Below are 20,893 nucleotides of genomic sequence, written 5' to 3' on the forward strand. Positions count from 1 at the left end.
AATAGGAGCTAGTAGGTTCTTCTTTAAAATGGGCATAGGAAAGTCTAATTGCCCACTATAACCTTATTAATGGAAGTGATGCCAGAATGCAGTGTTAGCCAAGAGTGCCTGAATTTTGTGGGGTTTCTCCTTTCTTTAGAAAACTACCTTAGTACTTGTTCTAGAAAAGGTATATTTTTCTAATGTCGTACACTGAATTTTTTAATGGTATTTCTAACAAGACCTACATTTCATGGCCCACTTTCCATATATATAAAATATTAAAAAAATCATGAAACTAGACCAACTTCCAGAGCCCCTATATATGCATAATAGGTGCTAAAAAAGGCTCTAGTAAGAATGGGTTTATATCCATGCAGGCAGCTCAGACTTGGTTATTTTCTGATTAGGAGTCTCATCTGTTTCATCTACTCAAGTACACACCAATTAAATGTGTGTGGCAGGTAGACAGCAATAAGAATCTACAGAGTCAAAGCTTACAGCTGTGGATCAACCTTCCATGTTGTCTTTCTCTGATATGAATATGATCTAAAGAGTGAAAGGTAAAGGAGTAAGGGTTTGAATTAACACTGCAAATGCCTTGTGTGATTTTAATTATGATAGTAAGTTGACAATTTATTCTCGGTGTTTATGGATTGAAAGTTTATGGAAAAACTCAACGTTATAATATTCTCAGTAGAGTTGAATTCAGAAATTAATGCTGAAAATATACTGAAATAGAGAAAATAAGCAACAGATACTTGAATATGTCATGTTCTTTCAATATGGTGCCTGATTTTGTAGATGAGAAAAGGAGAAAAAAATGTTTACTCAGTTGCCTATGTCTGGTTAGAGAGGCAAGGTATCTTGAAATGGTTACTTTGATTGATCAGTTCATTTCTCATTCAGTATCTGACTTGTTTCTGTAGCTCCTGTAGTGACAATACGGGAATAATAGAATTTCTATTCACATTACAGATAATAACTCATTGAAACAATAAGCAAGAGAAGTGAGAGTCTGTTTAAAAGATGTAGAAAACGACAAAGCAGGCTGTGGTGGTGAATTTCCTAGAATGGAAAAGAACAGGAAAGTTAGACTGGACGGGCAGTGAGCCAGTGTATAGAAGGAGGTTGCTGAGCCAACTCCTTAAAGAGCAGTGCACCCAGGGACCTTGAAACAGGAATGCTGAGCAAATAGACTCAGGTCAGGCTGAATGTGGGACAGTAAGAGAAAGGCTATCTGGGGTTATGTTAAAAGGCAGGGAAGAGGCAGATGGACAACATATGTGAGTAAAATTTTTGTGACAATGGGGAGATGCTTTGGTTAAATTCACTAGGAGTTTTAAACTTCCGTGTGATTCTGTGTGCATTGAATTGTTGGTGGGGGAGGCATCTGCTAGGCCGGAAGTAGTGTGTGACATCACCAAGTAAGTAATAATCGCTTAGGCTAAGGTGGTATGGACAATTAGAATAGTAAAGTTTCTTCCTGGGTAATCCATGGAGAGAGAGCTGCTGTTGAGCTTAGAAATATTCAACAACATGATAAATACAATGAGAGAAAGAGAGAAGGCTTTCTCTGAGTTGTGAAGTTGTTCATTGGAATGGTATAGAAAGGGCCAGATCACTGCTCTCTCAAAGATAGCAGAATAAATATAAATTAATATACAGCAATGATTCTCCCACTAGACTCATCTGAGAGCTTTAAAACAATTGACTTTGCGTCCTGTGCTTAGAGAGTCTAGTTTGTTTGGCACAGAATATGAGCTGAGAATACATGGTTCTAAATGAATTAAAATACCTCTCATGTGCTGGTAAGAATGAACATTAGAGAAGTAAGATGTTTCACAATAAATTCTTGTATCAAACAGGCTGAGAGTTTAGTAAGGAACAGGTAAACACTCTAAAGAAATGAATTTTGGAGCAGAGAACAGCAGTGCATTTTGAGACATATATTTCCTTTAATTTTGTGTCTGAGGAGTAAAAAAAAAAGTATATATGATATAAATAAGAGAAACTTTTGAAAGGTTTAGTTAAGATAGAACTTGAATATCTTTCACATGGAATCACTGAGTATCTGTCCAATGTTGCTCAATTGACATATACTCCTCATGATGTAAGTTAATGAAGCATTGCAATGGCTGAAAAATTCACTCTGCTAGCTTTTTTTCTTTGAAGTAGTTAATTCTAAACAGGTCCCTGTAATGAAGTATTTTAAGCAGGAAAGAATAATGTAAAGGTAATTATAAGAATCTGCTGGCAAACAGTTTAAGTTGACTTTGGCCAGTAGAGTAGAAAGGGTGCTGTAAAAAATATAATAAAAAACTAGGGTGTGTCCCTTTAAGAAAAGTCACCATACCAGGTCAAAATATGCTTTTTCAGTTAGTAGGAAAGAGCCTTGGGAGGGTTTTCTAGAATGAAAGCAGAAGATTAACATAAAATTTATTTGACATATAGTGTACATGTTACAAGCAGTATGTATCCTTTTAAATGTTTTCCTTTACATTATCTGGGTGACAGTTTATTGAGACAATTTATTCAACTGGAGAGGAGGCTGAAACTTCCCTTTGTATCTCTGCTCTTTATAAATAATCACATGAACATGGAAATAAAAGAGGGGAGAGTGTATAAAGGGCTTCGTTCCTTTAATATAACTTAGCTCCTACTCAGAATTACACACTCAGAGATATAGCAGTAGGCCAGGATGGTTAGATCTGTCATAGAACATGTATTCTTAATGGTGAAGACAAAAAAAAAAAAAAAAATACCAGTGGGAAACATTTATGAAATGATAATGTCAGGCTAGGGAACCGAAATGGGAAGATGGGAAAAAGATTGATCCGGAAGCTCCCTTAGCTTGGAGAGTTATAGAAGAAGTTCTGAAGAGAGGCCCTCTGAAGAGATTTTTGAATGGCAGGAAAATGGTGGAGGGAAAATTGTGACTGAGGCTTTAAAGCAAGTCACATAGAATACCTAATGCCAGGGAGATTCGAAAATCGTAGACTGAACAGAATTAGGATGGTAGCTGGATTAGCATGTGTCACTCTCTGACTTTCCAACTAGATTCTCAAGATGCACACATTCCGGATGGCATGGGTTTCCGGATATTGAAGTTAAAGGTAAGGGAAATGCTGGTTTCTTTGGGGCTTCAGAATTTTCAGGTGCAGAGATCAAGTCTTGAGATAACAGCCAGAATGTGATTTAGATTAAAAAAAAGTTACCCTCAGTTCATGTGTTTAAAGTCCTGAAACTTAGATGATGATGCAGCTGTTGAGAGGCTGAAGATCCTTTAATGGCCCTGCCCCGAGGTTGCAAGTGAGTCGCTTCAGGGCCAGTTTGAAGGTTTATACTCCTGGCTTTTGTCTCCTTAGATCTGAGGATTTTATGTTCTTCCTACCTAGGACAAGCTGGTTTGTCCACAGTTTTTTTCTGGTCTCTGAAGGGTTTAAGGCATCTCAGAGTGAGCCAAAGCAACTACTTACCTAGTTATTTCCTATTAATGTGTTGACTTATAAAGTCTGATTATTTATTAATTTCCATATGAATATTTTCACACTCTGGGTTGGCAGCATGCTGGGTAGTTGTGAATTTTTTTTTCACTATATGTCTTTGATTACTTTTTTGCAGTAATTCCTTCATTTTATACAATCATAAACCTAAATATCATAAGTTCAAACCAGAAATAGTTATATTTTAGTCAAACATTTGATAAAATGCTAATGATTATTTTGTGAGAAATAATGCGTTATATATAGTGCTACCAGAATTTAAAAACTGACAACAGCCAGCAAAGAAGACCAGTGAGTTGGGAACAGTTTTGATTAGATATATAGATTTGAGAGTCTGTTGCTAAAATAATCCATTGAGATTATGTGGTGGAGATATTAAAGAGGGTAGAATGAGGTGGAAAAGCCACAGGTACAACAGGTGTGTCACTGAAGAAAGTTTTTGTTGGGGACCTGGAAGATGTCTTAGAAAAGAGACAATAAGGAAATCCCAGAGCATGAACACTTGAGATCATAAGAAATTGTGGCGTTACATTGTCTAGGATAAAGTTGGCTCACAGATACACATGATGTTTTGCTTACATTCAGAAGAGACACTTCAGTCAAGAGAAATCATTCCACTTGGTATTATTTCTGGGCATATGATATTTCTTTCTTTCTTGTATATTCAGAGTTTCCATTGTGATGTATGTTGCTATACCTGGGTAAGAAACCTTTCCTTTATCAGCGTATCTCACATATGCTTTATCATATGCTAAAATATACTTCTGTTAGGAGACCCCAGACTGTTGATTATTCTATACCAAGAACTTAGCCATGAGATCATATAAATACAAATAACATTGACTGTGAAGGTTATATCTATATATATATATATATATAGATATATATATATATATATGTGTGTGTGTGTGTGTGTGTGTGTGTGCGTGTATGTATAAATATATGTGTATATGCAAATATATTTATAATTTTTATTTACATATAACAATATATACTATTGTGGTATATATTATATATCAATTACACATGTAAATAGATTGTATATAAATAAATAATTTCAATATATTAGATATAAATAAATACAAATTTATATACATATAAATATATTTTAAAAGAGGACATAAAACTGAGAAGGAGGAATCATGGCAAGGTTAAAGGGAGGAAGGGGAAATGTATGTAATTCACTTATAAATACTAAATGTTGTTAAAATTTTTCAATTTGACCACCAGGTGGCATAAACATTACTTTTACATTAGTCAGTGTATGAGCATATGCTGGATAATGATGATTAATGCTTGGAAGTAATAATTGGAAGTTCAAACTATACATGCTTATACTCAGTATATTTGAATGGATGCTACTTGATTCAGTCATAATATTCATATGTGTGTGTGTGTGATTCTTTAGACAAGTATTCAAATTACCCACACATAGGAGGCAGGCATCAAGCAGCAGAAATACCCACATAGATAAACTCTTCCATCGGAATCTGCTTTCAATATGAGTCACTAATATATTTAGACCAGGTAAAAGTGGGGAGTAATGACGTGTATATAAAGCTTTCCTCAGTCTGGAGAGAAATTGGAAACTTTCACCAAATATATGAAGTTGAAAAATCATTATGTATCTGGGGAGGTGTATATGAAAATTCATAGTTCTGTAGAATAATGTTTCCCTTTCTGTGAACTATATGGCTTATGGCTACAAGTACAGAATGGTGGTGTAGGCGGCAGAAAGTAAATGTAGAGGTTGGGCTGTGCTAACGATGGTAGCGTTTGTGTTCTGAGGACCCAGAGTTGTCTTTTCTGTAGCAGAGAACAGAGAAAAAGGAAGCATCTGGAGCATTTCTTCAAAACAGATGGCTTCAAAAGTGGTGCTTTAGTGAAAGTAGCCAGAGGTGGGCAGAACCGGAGGCTGACTGATCATGCAGGGGAAGATGTTGCATTAAATTGGTCAGAAGATGACAGTGGTGTGAACATGAGGAATGGTTGGAGGAGGACCTAGGTGCAGATGCCTCGATTATTAATTTTTAGTTTCAGTTCAGAGATCTAAGCACTCCACACTTTATGGTGAGGTTGTTTATGTCAGGTGACTGAGGGTAGCAGATTGGATTAGCCCAACAGGTAAAATGAAGGCGTGACCAGAAGGGATGGTGATTCTCTTCTAGTAGGAGTGTTCCCTCCATTCCTTCTAACATGGGGGAATGTGGGTCCTTTATTTCCTATAGACTCAATCTGAGCTGCTGGTTCTCTAGTCTACAGCCCACTGTGTATGGACTAGAACTTACATCTTGGGCTTTTCTTGGTCTTCATCTTGCCTAGTAAATATCTTGGGATGTCTTGCTTCCTTAATCGTTTCTGCTTTGCTCTTCACACACACACACACACACACACACACACACACACACACACACACACACACACAAGCACACACACACCAAATTGTGTGTGTGTGTTTCTTTGGATGAACATGATTGTTACATGTTTAGAATGTACAATCAGTGCGATAGGGCATTTCCCTTTTTGTGTAGGGCAGAGGGAAGAAATGAGAGTGGGTTTAATTACAATCTCATATGTACTGACCGAAGGATTAGTGAAATCAACTGCTACAAACATAGATTATGTCTGTGTCTGTGTATTGACACTTCATCAGTTTGATAATCATAAACTTTATGGGGTTTACAGAAAATATCGAATATGTGCCCTTGAGGTAGTTGGATCGGGATGTGACTTTAGGGGTGCTGGAAGGGGTATAGGAATGAGTGAGGTAACACATCAGAAATTGATTTGAATATGGCTGTTGGAAATAAGATGTACACATCTCTCAAACCAGCAGTGGACGTTTCTAGGGTAGGATAGGTTACGGGGAGGTACCTCTGTATTGTTGAATACACTTGAGATCTATTTTAAAATGGGAAATCGTTTGAAGTTAGAATTTAAAAACAGGAAATGTGAAGTCTGTGGTTCAGCAAAGTATCTATAGGATGCACTGTGTAGGAGACACACAGAATTTGTAAGAGACTATGTAGATAGTATTTGTTACAGCTTTTACTTAATAGCTCATTCTCTGTACTTGTGGATAAGATATATGTTTTACTGTAGGTTTCATAGATGTGCGACTATTTTATAGCAATGGTTTATCTTTATTGAGTGTATAATGTTCATCCAGGTACAATATCAATTTATTTATGTGTACTTTATCTCCCTAAAATCTATGGATAATTGTGTTTGGAAGATCATTTATATCACATTGGAAAATGGTTAACTTCATTACTTCAATTCAACAGTAAATTAAGAAATGTTCCTCCCATTTGCAAAGATTACTATTTATTCAGTCATTTTTTTTGTTATAGTGTTGTTGAGAAGCCTTTTAATTTTATACAACCTCATGCTCATTTTTGTTGTAATTTTCTGACCTATTAGAACCATTGATTATGGCTATATCTTGAAGGGTTTCCTTAAGATTTCCTCTAATAGATTCAAGGTTTCGAGTCTTTTTTTTTTTTTTTTATATTAAGTGATTTATTGTCTGAGTTCACGTGTAGTATATTGAATGAAAGATATGGACCTCATTTTATTTTTTTCATGTAAATACTCTGCTTTCAGCATCTTTGTTTGAAAGGCTACCTTTTTGTCAGTTTATATTTTGGCACCGTATCTAAAGTCCTCTGGCTATCACTGTGCAGGTCTCTGTTTAGCACCTCTGTTCTTTTTACACATGTGGTTGTGAATCACTACCATGCAGTGTTGTGAGTTCAGCTCTGCTGGACAGCTTGCAATAGGGTTTAGATGTCTGTAACATTCCTATTTCTGCATGGGTAGATGATTGTGTTTAGTGGTTTTCAAGCTTTCTATTGCTGTGACCCTTTATTTTACTTTCTCACCTTGCTGTGACCCCCAACCATAGTTATTTCATTGTTACTTCATAATTATAATTTTGCTATTATACTGAATGTAAACATTCATTCAACCCCCCAAAGGCTTTCTGACACACCAGTTGAGAAGCACTTGTGAAGCCCTTTGAGCTTCCCTGCTTTTATCTCATTCTGAGAAGAAAATGACTGGTCCGACCTCTTAATATAGATCTTCATGTTCTGGTAATCCGCAACCACGAAGTCATTTCTATTGCTACTTTATAAATGTAATTTTCCTACTGTTATGGGTCATACTGAAATAATTTGATATGCAGGTTGTGTTAGGCCACCCCTGTGAAAGAGTCTTTCCAGTTAAGTACCCCAGCTCTATAGCCTCTTATTTCTTACTTATGTATTTTCATAGGTCTTCACCACCTGGTGAAGCTTATTCTATACTTTACAATATCACAGCATTGAGGTAATGGTTAATGGCAGGAAGGACAGAGTTCCCTGGGAGAATGAGAGAGAATGAGGACAACAGGTAAAGTGCGAGAACTTCATTCTTTCATGGCCTTGGGAGTGGGCTGTCCAAAATAAAATGTATGCAGCAGATTTAGAGTGGGTCCTACGACCTCTGTGGATCCAGAATTAGGGTGACTTTCCAAGCTAAATAATTCAACCTTGAAACATTCCCCACAAGTGTGCCCAGCCTCTTGGGTTTTCATTAATTCCAGGTGCAGTGACAGCCATGAGAAGCCCTACCTCTTACTATGTAGCTTTTGGCAGTTTTCTCAATCAATTTGAGTTTACATTTCCTTTAGCAAACTGGGGAGGGAGGAATCATAGCGATATATCTCTTAGTTTGGCTTTGAAAGTACTGCAAAGATGACGAATCTCATTATCTCTTCATTCGGTTAGATAATATGACTTTGATAGTGTAATATGCCCCCATGTAAAGCTTCACCATGGTCCTCAAGCATCGCAAGGCAAGTCTTCTCTAATTGTTCATATTGTCATTTCCAACATGTGAGCCCTTGACACTTGGCTAAGGGTATTAAAGTGAAGCAGCTGGCATAATTGATGGTCAGTTTGAGTTCTGCTCTCTTCTAGCACACAGAAGGATAGAGATTACTAATGGCTGGTCAGGAATGAAGAGCTGCTCAGTGGTTAGGAGAGCTTGCTGCTCTTGCACAGTGTCTGGAATCCACACTATGTGGCCCGCAACCACCTGTCACTTCAGCCAGAGGGATCTCTTGTCCATTTGTGGCCTCTGCACAATGCAGTGAATTCCAAAGACACATCCACATACAGATAATTAAATATAAAACAAGTCTTAAGACAGGTTTCTGCGTGGAGGAGAAAAGCCTGGAGTGACTGTGACTTCCTAGGAGTGTGCTTGCAGATGAAGGAGAGCTACCATTCTGAAAACAGTTTGCTAAGTTTTTACACACACTCGCGTGTTATATGAAGTGTTTTCATTTAGAACACAATCACTGTCTAGTTCCCAAGGCCTTTAGCTGCAGAAAGATAACACTTCTATTGCTTTCTGGTTTCAGGACATGATGTGCTCCCCACGTTGTCAGATCAGGAACCCACAAGTTCTGAAAATACGTTGACTTTGATGGATGACTCTGGGTGTGTTTTATCTAACGAGCAAAGGAGCGAACCTGCGGAATTACCCCAGCACTTTGTGGACAGCAGCGATCCCCTACCCTTTCTCCCGCTGCCTCTAGAGAGAAGGCCATGCACGAGCCTGGAAAATCCTCTGTCTTCTCACATGCAGTTCTTCCAACATCTGCTGGGACTGAAGAAATGGACAGAATCAAGCAGTCTGAAAGTATACTTAACCCACTTTGAAAGAGACTCTTCCATGGTTTCTGAGTCAGTTTCACAGTTGCTAGATGGTCTGATCACTTTTTACCGGAACCCCAAACTCCCCTTCTCAAGCTTTTGGACAGAGGCTGTTGGTACATTAGCCAGACTGGCGAGTGATTTTAATTTATCAAGTCATATTTTTAAAAGATGTTCTAAGAAGTTGAGAGAATTTGAAAAAACTCTACTCCAGGCTATTTTAGGGAACAACAGTATAAACCGGGTAAGTAATATATCCTACATACTTATGACCTAACGTTGAAGTCATTTCTGTGAACGTTCCTATTGGCGGAGGTATTAGTGGTTCACTCTCATGTGTGGCTGAGTCTGTAACTGGGCCTGATGCACTTTTGTGTAATTTTCTTCCTCGGTGCATGTTTCTGGCTTTCGATTGCTACAGTGTTGTTTGATCTTGGAATGCCTCTGCCTCGAGCTTTTGCTGCTTCCAGTTTGAATTCTTTAACTTGAAATTTTTCAAAAAGAAAAATTTATTCTTCAATGGTTTACCTTTTCAGTTTTCTCTTGCCTTTGTTTATTTGGTGTTGGTCAAAAAGTTTCAATCCTTTCCAGATAACCCCTAATGCCCAAGGTCCACAAATTGTTACTTCTGTGATAAAGGTTTTCATGCCTTGTTCTAGAAAGGGATGTGAGGGAAACGTTGGTAACATTATAAATCCTAGGCAGGGAACCAGAAGCTGGAACTTTAGATATTCAAAGTCCACTAGAATACATTGATAGGCTCCAGTATCTTTGGCACTGTCTTACTGTTTGTGGCCTTATGGCTGGTGTCTAAACTGAAAAAACCAGGATTTCAGGCCTTTAAGAGTTGTTGGAATGCCTAGAATAAACAAGACGTCCTCATATGACTTCTAGATATTTGATCATCATTCACGTTTTAGCTTAAAACACTAATTGACCAATCTCTGCTGGCTATACATGGAGACCTGTTGTCTTATATCTGTGCATCCTTTTTCTTATCAAGAAGAATTAGTAGTAAGGAATAGTTGTCTAAGGAACATCTTATGTAGATTAGAGCCCTTGCAATCATTGGGAGTAGGATCCCTTCAACTATTGAATGTACCCATCATTTTAAGTTTTGTTTGTACTTTCTTGCTGGTTAAAGACATTGCAGATCACCAAAATTTATCATCTCTTCCTCCTCATATTTTGTACCTCATAATTTGATAAATTTCTCTTCAGGCGTCTCTTGGAGTTGAGGAAGATCTGCGTGCATCCCCATATTTAGTGAGCATCTCAAAATGGCAGGCACTGTTCTTCAACCTTTCAGAGATATTATCAGTAAAGTCTCGAGGAAGGATTTAGAAATTTCATATTGATTAGAACACATGAATGAGGTTCAAAGTTTTCACTGTCTATCACGTCTAAGGACTAGCCCCTTACGGAGTTCAATCCTTGGTGTCAAACAAAGAAATAGTAATTGTATATCACTAGATGCTTTCTGCTTAAATTCAGAAAACGATACATTGGAAAATGTAATTGCAGTATGCTAATGAGTTACTGTCTTTGTGATTTGTTTATCTGTTTGTGGTTTGTCTGTTTCTTTGACTGTCTGAGGATGTCATTCCAATTCTTCCTGGTGTTTCAAAATGGGGCTGGGATGTTTATTTATTTATTTTTTATTAGAAACAGTTTGTTCTATCTTCAGTGAGATAGATAAAGAAAAAGAGATGTCTTGGGTCAGGCTTGTTTCCCCCCACCTTCATTCCTTAGTTCATCTGGATGGGTCTGTCCGGTGTGTCAGTAGAATGTATTCTAGACTGTCCCATAGGGAATTCAAGCTAAGCATGGGATTTCCACACTTTCCCCACAGCTTTTTCCATCTCCCATGTCCTCCTTTCTCGAATCACACAAGCTGTGAGGGAAACCAGAAGCCCCATTTACCTATGTGACAGACCCTGTTCAGCACCACCCTCACCTGATCTAATGATTAGTCACAGTGCTAAAGACAGCCAGATGCAGAAAGGAGGCAGATAGGCAGAGGCTCATTAGCCCAGTGGTCTACTGGTGGAGCCCAAAAGTTAAGACTGAATTTCCTCATTCTGAGGCCCATCCCTTGAGAAATTTTAGTCATTTGCAAAAGTCTTCCGATGATTAATTCCAGTGCCGAGAGTGAAGAACCAGGGCAGAGTTATAGCCACAACCCAGCATGTAAAAATGAAAGTCCACAATTGTAAACAGCTCAGTATCTAATGTCCAGGTTTCACTCATGACCTTGACTCTACAGACTTGGGCAGCTGTCTTTCCCACTCTACCCTTCACAGCACACACAGCACATCTGCCATCACACAATTCTGGCATTCCCTTTGGCTTTTATGTCATCAAAATCAATACCATGTGGGAGACTCTTACACATTACTATGTTTGATTTTCAGAATGAGATGCACCATTGGTCCCTCTGGACCATGGTCTGTGTGCTGAACCCTAAATACTTTCCCAAAAGATTCATCTCAACAGTAATGGCCTCTTATTAGCCATAGCCGATTATTTAGTCCCAGCTGAGCAGACCCACACACGGATCATATGAAAGACCCTGAGATAATCTTTAAGGGACAACAACTTATATCTGAAGCTTCATAAAACCATGTCTCCTAGCACATTAATGGCCTTCTCTCCAAGGCTTGCCCCTGGTGCCCATCCAATTCCCTTCTGGTCTCCAGATTAACAAGCTGGAGGCCTTTCAGGAGTTAATTGTGATTTGGACAAGAGTCTATTACCACCAAACTAAAACAGGTTACGTGAAGGTTATGGATACTTTTAGATTTGATCAACACAGTTTCAAACATGTTCTGGGCCTGCATTCAGGCCAGTGATAGTTGCCAACTAGCCTGCCAATTGTTCAACAGACACTGGCTATTCATTTCACCTTCCCTATTAGATCTCACAATACAACCATCATGACAAGGGTTCAGTGTTGCAGCAAGTAGCACCTGTAATATAAAGCAGTCACAGAGAATGTAGATCTTCAAGAGGAGGGAAGTAAACCTGTCCTTGGTAGAGCAGGAGCATCTAATTGGGAGGGAAAGTAGACAATTGGCAAGGCACTCTTGGTTACCAACAGTATCATCTGCTCTTTTGGAGGTTGCCTGGCCACAGGGACTAGGTCTGTGGCAGACTAAGGGCATGGTGTCCGGGGTGCAAAAGCAGGATAGGGGACAGTAAAATTAGATGCTACATACTCCTATTCAAAGATAGGAAACCAGTACCAAGGCTAATTCTCCCAGGTACTGAGAGCATAGCAGTCTGACTGCAGGGTCTCTGTATTTAATGCTTTCTTTTTCTCTAGGCCCTAACAATGAGTGGTTTGTCTTTGCCTGGTGGGCCTCTCTGTTGTCATTGGGGGATTTCCTGTATATGCTTCCTTTATTGGAAATACTTGGAAGGGATTGCGAAGTACTTAGGAAACACAGAATTTATAACAGCAAGAACTAACTCTCAATCCATGCCAGGATCAACTTTGGCTGTGGAAATTTTTTTCCCCTGTTGGTTACTAGGTATTTCCCAATAGAGGCCACTCAGGCCAGGCTCTTGTGTAGAAAAAAAAAAAGTTGTTCCTTTCTTAAGGTTCATGGGCCAAAGATATCCCAATGACCAAGGACATATGATAGGGGAGACTTTGTACACAACTACCCGTCTGTAGAAAAAAAAAAAAAGAGGGTATATTGGAACATCTCCAAATCTTTGTCTTTCTGAGAGCTTCCTAGGGAGATGTTACAGACATTAACATGGACACCTACATCTACTCATTCCTTAGTAGCAGCAGTAAAAGGAAACGGAGCATGTTCAGAGTATTTGATCCATATGGCCCTTTAATACACTGGACCTACAGAATTTTTATTTACATAAGCTCTAAGATTTAGAAAGAAAAAGAGACTGGACATTGTCGAATTTGGCTCCCATTCCATTAAAGACTTTGTTAACTAACTTCAGAAAAATTATCTTAGTATCTTTTTTCCCCTAAAGTATCTCTCATGTTTCTGGTGACCAAAGATGATAGATATATTTTGAAATTGTTTCTATATTTAGAAAGGACTCAAGAAAAGTTAGTTTTGAGTCTTTGTTTTTTTAATAAAATTCATTTTTATATTCAACTTGATAAAAGTAGGAAGGGCTTTTTGGCAAAATTTTTCATCAATATTACTGCTTATCTTGTTTTGTATTAGTCTGTCTATACTTTGTTTTTTCTTCATTCAGAATTGTTTAAGTTTTGCTTTTCTAAGAGTCCCTTCATTTATTCTGTTGCTCAGTTGGTTAAGTTTTCATATATTATTTTAAAATTCATTTTATACAGAGACATCCAGTTTGTCTTCTGTGTCCTTAATTTTACTTAATTTTTCTTTGTGTATTTGTTTTGAGATTTGATCATGTTTTGATTATATACAATTTATGTTAGTTTTACATTTAAAGTGGTTCTGTTGAATTTTTTTTTTTTTTTATTTTCTGTTCTAATATTTACTGTTGCGTTCCCTCTGCTCATCTGGGGCTTTGTTCTCTCTTCTTAGTAGAGTTTCACACTTCATTTACAGTAAGGGACCGCACCTCTGAAGAGAAGGTCAATAAGGGAACTGTCTATTTGAGCAACAGTGTAGGCCAAATGGTTGTAGCTGGCGTTGACAGAGCTTTGCCCTCAGCAGAAGAAGAATGCTCTCTTCCTTTTCAGACACACTTACAGTCTCCTCCAGAATAAATCATAAATGACTCATAGAACAATCCTTGGGGATTGTGAAGGCTTAAAATCATGCAATATATCTTTTCTGACTGCATATTAAAACTAGAATTGAATAATTTTTTATCAGTTATTTTATTTATTTACATTTCAAATGTTATCCCTCTTCCCAGTTTCCCCTCCTCCTTCTCCCAGACTCTCTGACAGTGTTCTCCTACCTGCCCACCCACTTCTGCCTCAGCAGCCTAGCATTCCCCTATCCTGTGTCATTAACCCCCCACATGACCAAGGGGCTCCACTCCCAGAGATGCTAGAAAAGAGAATCCTCTGCTACATATGCAGCTAGAGCCACTGGTACCCCCAGTGTACTGTTTGGTTGGTTTAGTCCCTGGGAGCTCTGGGCAGGGGTAGGGGTCTGGTTGGTTAATACTGTTGTTCTTTCTATGAGGTTGCAAACCCCTTCAGCTCCTTCAGTCCTTTCCCTAACTCCACCATTGGGGTTCCTATGCTCAGTCTAATGGTTGTCTGTGTACATCTGCATCTGTATTGCTCCAGCTTTGGCAGAGCTTCTCAGGGGGCAGCTATACCGGGATCCTGTCAGTAAGCACTTCTTAGCATCAGCAGTAGTGCCTGGGTTTGGTGTCAGCAGATGGGATAGATCCATAGGCAGGGCAGTCTCTGGATGGCCTTTCCTTCAGCTTCTGCTCCACTCTTTGTCCCTGAAGTTTCTGTTGACAGGAGGAATTCTGGATTGATATTTTTTAGGTGGGTCTGTGGCCCCATCCCTCAACTGGGGACTGTGTCTAACCACTGGATATGGTCTCTACAGGTTATATCTCCCCTTTGTTGGGTATTTTGGCTAAAATCCTCCCTGTTTGGTCCTGGATACCTCTTGGGTCCCTGGCATCTGGGACTTTCTAGTGGCTATCTCTAGTTCCCCTTGCCCACTGCTACTTTCAAATACCTGACCCTCTGTACTTCTATCCCTTCTCCTCCCATATCTGAACTGCCCCCTTCCCCCTTCCTTCTTCTTTCTCCCTCCCAGATCTCTCTCTCCATCTACTTCCCAGAGATTATTCTCTTTTCCCCACTGAGTAGTATTTTAGCATCCACACTTTAATGTGATGTTTCTTCTTGAGTTTCATGTGGTATGTGAATCATAGGCATACCCAGTTTTTTTTGGCTAATATTCACTTGTTGCTGAGTTTAAATATCTTGTGTATTATTTTGTGACTGGGTGTAGTGGCTATTCCTGGTTGTCAACATGACTCTATCTGGAATGAACCACAACCCGGAATTGGAAGGCTCAACTGTGATCCTCGACTTGAGGCAGGGAGATATAAGTTTCTGACCTGGATCTTGTCATGGAGGTTGTGGCACAATGGCTGTGAATCCCCGGAGACCAAGGCAAACAGATCTCTGAGTTCAAGCAAATCTGGGACTAAGCAAGTTCTAGATCCAGGCATGGTGGTACACACCTTTAAACTGGGCCACACCTTCAGAACACATATTCAGGGACATTGGAAGAGGGAAGACTCTCTTCACCTGCTTGTCTTGTGGGACTGAGAAACCACTAGATCCTTGGACTTTCATTCACAGCAGCTGCTGACCATTCTTGGAGAGTTGGACTACAGACTGTAAGTCACCAACAAATTCCCTTATTACATAGAGTCTACCCGTAAGTTCTGTGACTCTAGAGAACCCTGACTAATACACTGAGTTACCACAGTCAAAGAGTATTTTCAAGTTCCATCCATTTGCTTGCAAGTTTCATAAAATCGTTGTTTTTAATAGCTGAGTAGTACTCCATTGTGTATCCATTCCTCTGTTGAAGGACATCTGGGTTCTTTCCAGCTTCTGGCTATTATAAATAGGGCTGCTATGAACGTAGTGGAGCATGTGTCCTTGTTATATGTTCGAACATCTTTAGGGAATATGCCCAGGAGTGGTCCTCAGGTAAAACTATTTCCAACTTTCTGAGAAACTGCCACACTCATTTTCAGAGTGCTTGTACGAACTTGCAATCCCACCATCAATGGAGGAGTGTCCCTCTTTTTTTCCACATTCTTACCAACTTGTGCTGTCATGTGAGGTTGTGATCTTAGCCATGAATGTAGAAACTAAACAACCATTTAGCAGTTACAAGGAACAAATAAAAAAAAAGCAAAAGAAATTAAAAAGTATCTCATAGTAGATGAAAATTTTCCAATATGCATGGCTTTCACGAAAAAGTTGTTATAAAAAGAACAGGTAAGGACCAATACCTACATTAGATGAGTTTGAAATCTCAGAACACAGCAATAACAGCAAAACCCCCAAACAATGTATCATACACAGATCTAAAGTTTAAATTAGTAAAATTAAGGTCTTAATTAGTTGTGATCTTGAATAAGTTACCTAACTTGCATGTCTATAAAATAGAACTAAGAAATGTGGCTGCATCATAGGACTGTTGGCCATTTTTATAAGAAATTAGCATGCTATTTGACATCCTATAAAGACTCAATATACATTTCATGTCTTTCTTCTTCTTCTCGAATAGTAAGCTCATCCTGTTTTCTGCCTGAGCTCACACTGGCATTCCAACGAGGACTGTCCCCTTAAAAAAGAAGAGAAAAAAAATTATTCATTTTCATATTCTGTGTAGTGCTGTTTTTGCCTGTGTGTGTAGGTGTGTACCGTGTGGACGCTGTGACTGAAGAGGAAAGAATGCGCTGATCCTTCTGGAGGGGAAATTACACAGTGTTAGCCTCCATGTGAACTGACTGTGTCCCCTGCAAAGAAGCACGTTCTCTTCACTGCTGGAAGGAGTCCCCAGACTCCCGACGAGGACTCCTTTTAACTTAAAGTGGGATAAAAATACAAGGCCACTCACGTCTCCTGTACTCCGTACATCTGAGGAACATGAGTTCCTCCCCTAGCAGCGTGTCTTCTGACATGGTGCATACATTCCCGGCATGCTTGCGTTTGTCAGATAATTGCTGGTTGTGCACTAAAACACTAAAACTAATCTCCCACAGCTGCAGTTCGAAGTGACTAAATAGGGTTTCATCAAATTCCTTCCCTTCTATTTTAGTTATGGAATTTTACTATGAATTAACTATTTGAGTGTCCGTTTTCACTGACATTCCACTGGTCACCTCCCGGAAATGTCACTCATGCCCTGGATCTGATCTAAAATTTTATAGTTTTTGATTTTCTCAGAGAGGGCTGTTTTTGTTGTTTGTTTGGTGTGTGTGTGTGTGTGTGTGTGTGTGTGTGTGTGTGTGTGTATGTGTGTGTGTGTGTGCATGTGTGCACACATTCTTTTTTTTTTTTTGTTTCTTTGCCAGAATCAACGTGATATTTGATATTTGGTCAGATTTATTTCAAGCAATTGGTTGATAAATCTGAAATATTGTTCATGAAATCAGATCTTCTTTTTCCTGTCAGTGTGTGTGTCTAAGTTATATCTTTCAATTAATTTCTCTCATAATCATGTTGACTGGTGAGGAAGTAACCTTTGAGTTTGACTGTAGGGCCATGGCATTGTTAAACACTTTTTACTGTCAGGGAAGGAAGGCATCACTGCAGCAATGTTTTCTTCTTATGCCTTTGCTCCTTTTCAAAGCTATTGCTATCCTTTATCATTTATCCTTTATGCCATAGGCATTTATCACGGTGTTTAGAGTGTACCAGAAGGAAAACTAAAACTAGACTGAGTTGGCTTTGTTTTACATTATTCCTCAGGAAAAAATAAGTGGAATTTAAGATGAAGATTTTGTCTTAGTCACTGTTCTGTAATTCTGAAGAGACACAGTGACCAGCGCAACTCTTATAAAAGAAAATATTGAGTTAAGGGCTGGCTTACATTTTCAGAGGGTCAGTCCACTGTCATCATGACAGGCAGATATTGTTCTGAAATAGTATCTGAGAGCTACATCCTGATCCACTTGCAACAGAGAGAAAGACACACACATACACACACACACACACACATACACACACACACACACACACACACACACACACACAGAGAGAGAGAGAGAGAGAGAGAGAGAGAGAGGCAGAGACAGAGAAAGACAGAGAAAGTCATACAGAGAGAGACACACAGAGAGAGAGATTGATTGGGCCTAGTGTGAGCATTTAAACCCCTCCTAGGAGGTGATAATCTTCAACAAGGTCATACCTACTCCTAACAAGGTCATACCTAATGTTTCCAAACATATTACCAATAATGACTAAGCTTTCCAAATATTGGCCTGTGTAGATCATTTTAATTCGAAGAAACACAGTTTTCCATGACCTATTTCTACCTCTGCATAGAGCCAGTTGTTAAATGCAGGATTATTTTTTGCAGTTTTCATTTAATATAATTATTTATTAAAACATTTGTGTCATAAGGTACAATCTATGTGCTCATTCTGTAAACTGCATCAGTTTATGAATCCTAGTTTTAGATTTCTTTCACAGTACTTTTTTTCCCTGTTCAGGTTGTTGAAGAAGAAACATACAGAGCAGCATTTTGTCCAATTTAATTTCAGAGCATCCTGTACACCTCAGAATCTCTAAGATAATTAATAGCCGTCTGAATTATTAATCTATCTTGCAGCTTCGAAAGCACTCACACTGAGAGCCTATTATCTGTTCTGACCACAGCCCAGAACCATGTAATAGCTATTAGTGGTATCTTTGGTTTATAGAGGTACAAACAGAGAGGTCAGGCAAGTTAAAAGTCTCATTCAAAGTACCCAATTAACTTGTAATGAGAAGCCTGGGTCTCAGGTCTAAGCATATGATGACAAATTCTTCTGCTGGCTGTATCAAGTTTCCATTTTAGTTTTAAAAATTAGTTGTGCATTTTTCCTAAATTCAGATGAAACAAAATGACTCATTTATGGCCTAAAACATGTTCCCTGGGAAACAAACACCTTAGTAATATTTCTCCCAATTCATAGTGAGAATATTTGCAATTTGCTTTGGTAAGTGTTGCAGATATTCATGTTTGTAGATAGCTGAAAAGAAAATGCCCTGCTCTGCTGTCTAATGTAGAATTACTTGGCTTTCTTTCTTGGCACTAAGTAACCGGAGCTTGGAAACTTTATAATTGTATGCCCAGGCTCACGGTGTGCTTTCAAACTGAACATAAGTTGTACGGTAATCATTTTATCTAATTAAAAAAATCTTCCTTCCGTCTTAACACTTTTTGTGGAATGTATTTTGAATTCTCTTGAAGCTTTATAGATGAAAATAAATGAAAACCTGTCTCTGCATAGCTCCTAGTTCTTCATGTCGAGGTCGCTAAGTTAGTCACTGCTGTAAAGAGATATTTTTCCTCATAAGGTGGTATTGATCACAAGTTCCTGGAAGACATTTTATTTTTGTCTACTCCACCTACTTAGCATTTATTTTCCACCACAGTTCTTTAGATTTATTAAAATGTGTACACATGTCTACACATAGGCATGCATCTTTTTTATAGTTCTTTGATCTAGTGAGTCCTAACATTATCCCCGCTGTCTAGAGTAGAAATATAGTGCATCCTTGGCTGAAGCCCAAGGGGGCGTCCTCTAGCTCTCTGGCGCTTGCATCGCATTCTTTGGTAATACTGAGAAGTAGGTTCTGCCTTCTTCATGTTGCCCTCTCCTGTGGCGATGCAAAGCTGGGATCTTACAGTCATCTTCCTATCTTTCATGTATTAAACAGCCATGTGAAGGAGAGCAGCCAAGGGAGTAAAATAAATTCTATCAAAACCTAGGTCAAGTCAACCCTGAGGGCTACCAAATTTATACATTTTCCCTCCTAGGTTTCAGTGCATTTTGTTAACATTTAAGGAGATTTGAGCTGCTTTTTCCTTGAAAATTCAAGTATAAAACATAGTTTTAACTGGATGATTTTTGAAAATTATTTTGAAGTTTAAGTGATAAGTGATGGGGGTCAGTAGCTGTTTTGGGTTTCTAAAGCCTTACTTTGAGCAACATGAATATTGTTAGTTGGAAGTCAGTAAGTGGTATAGTATATATAGTATATATGCTATATATAGTATATAGAATATATAGAGTATAAATAGTATACAGAGTATATATAGTATATGGAGTATATAGTGTATAGAGAATATATAGTATATAGAGTATATATAGTTTATAGAGTATATAGAGTATATGTAGTGTATAGAGTATATAGAGTGTAGAGTATATATAGTTTATAGAGTATATAGAGTATATAGAGTATAGAGTATATAGAGTATATATAGTATATAGAGTATATATAGTATATAGAGTATATATAGAAGTATATATAGTATATAGAGTATATAGAATAGAGAGTATATGTAGTGTATAGAGTATATAGAGGATAGAGTATATATAGTGTATAGAGTATATAGAGGATAGAGTATACATAGTGTATAGAGTATATAGAGTATAGAGTATATAGAGTATAGAGTATATAGAGTATAGAGTATATAGTATATATAGTATATAGAGTATATATAGTATATAGAGTATATATAGTATATAGAGTATATATAGAAGTATATATAGTATATAGAGTATATAGAATAGAGAGTATATGTAGTGTATAGAGTATATAGAGGATAGAGTATATATAGTGTATAGAGTATATAGAGGATAGAGTATACATAGTGTATAGAGTATATAGAGTATAGAGTATATAGAGTATAGAGTATATAGAGTATAGAGTATATAGTATATATAGTATATAGAGTATATATAGTATATAGAGTATATATAGTATATAGAGTATATATAGTATATAGAGTATATAGAGTATATAGAATAGAGAGTATATGTAGTGTATAGAGTATATAGAGTATAGAGTATATAGAGTATATAGAGTATACAGAGTATAGAGTATATATAGTATATAGAGTATATAGAGTAAAGAGTATATCTAGTATATAGAGTACATAGAGTATATAGAGTATAGAGTAAATAGAGTATATAGAGTGTATAGAGTATAGAGTATATAGAGTATATAGAGTATAGCGTATATATAGT

The 20,893-nt window shown here is 37.9% G+C and overlaps 1 protein-coding gene across 1 annotated transcript in view; it reads left to right on the top strand.

Annotated features, from left to right (window-relative positions):
* MEI4 (meiotic double-stranded break formation protein 4) overlaps window positions 1–20,893 on the top strand; it is a gene marked incomplete at both ends in the record, with an annotated part of 144,472 nt that overhangs the window by 14,659 nt on the left and 108,920 nt on the right. Inside the window, one exon of the mRNA XM_080934304.1 lies at window positions 8,896–9,434. Coding sequence (XP_080790430.1) covers window positions 8,896–9,434 — 539 coding nt within the window. The remainder of the gene's footprint in view (window positions 1–8,895; window positions 9,435–20,893) is intronic.

Source organism: Micromys minutus (genome assembly GCF_963924665.1).
Source record: "Micromys minutus genome assembly, chromosome: 21".
NCBI classification, from domain to species: domain Eukaryota; kingdom Metazoa; phylum Chordata; class Mammalia; order Rodentia; family Muridae; genus Micromys; species Micromys minutus.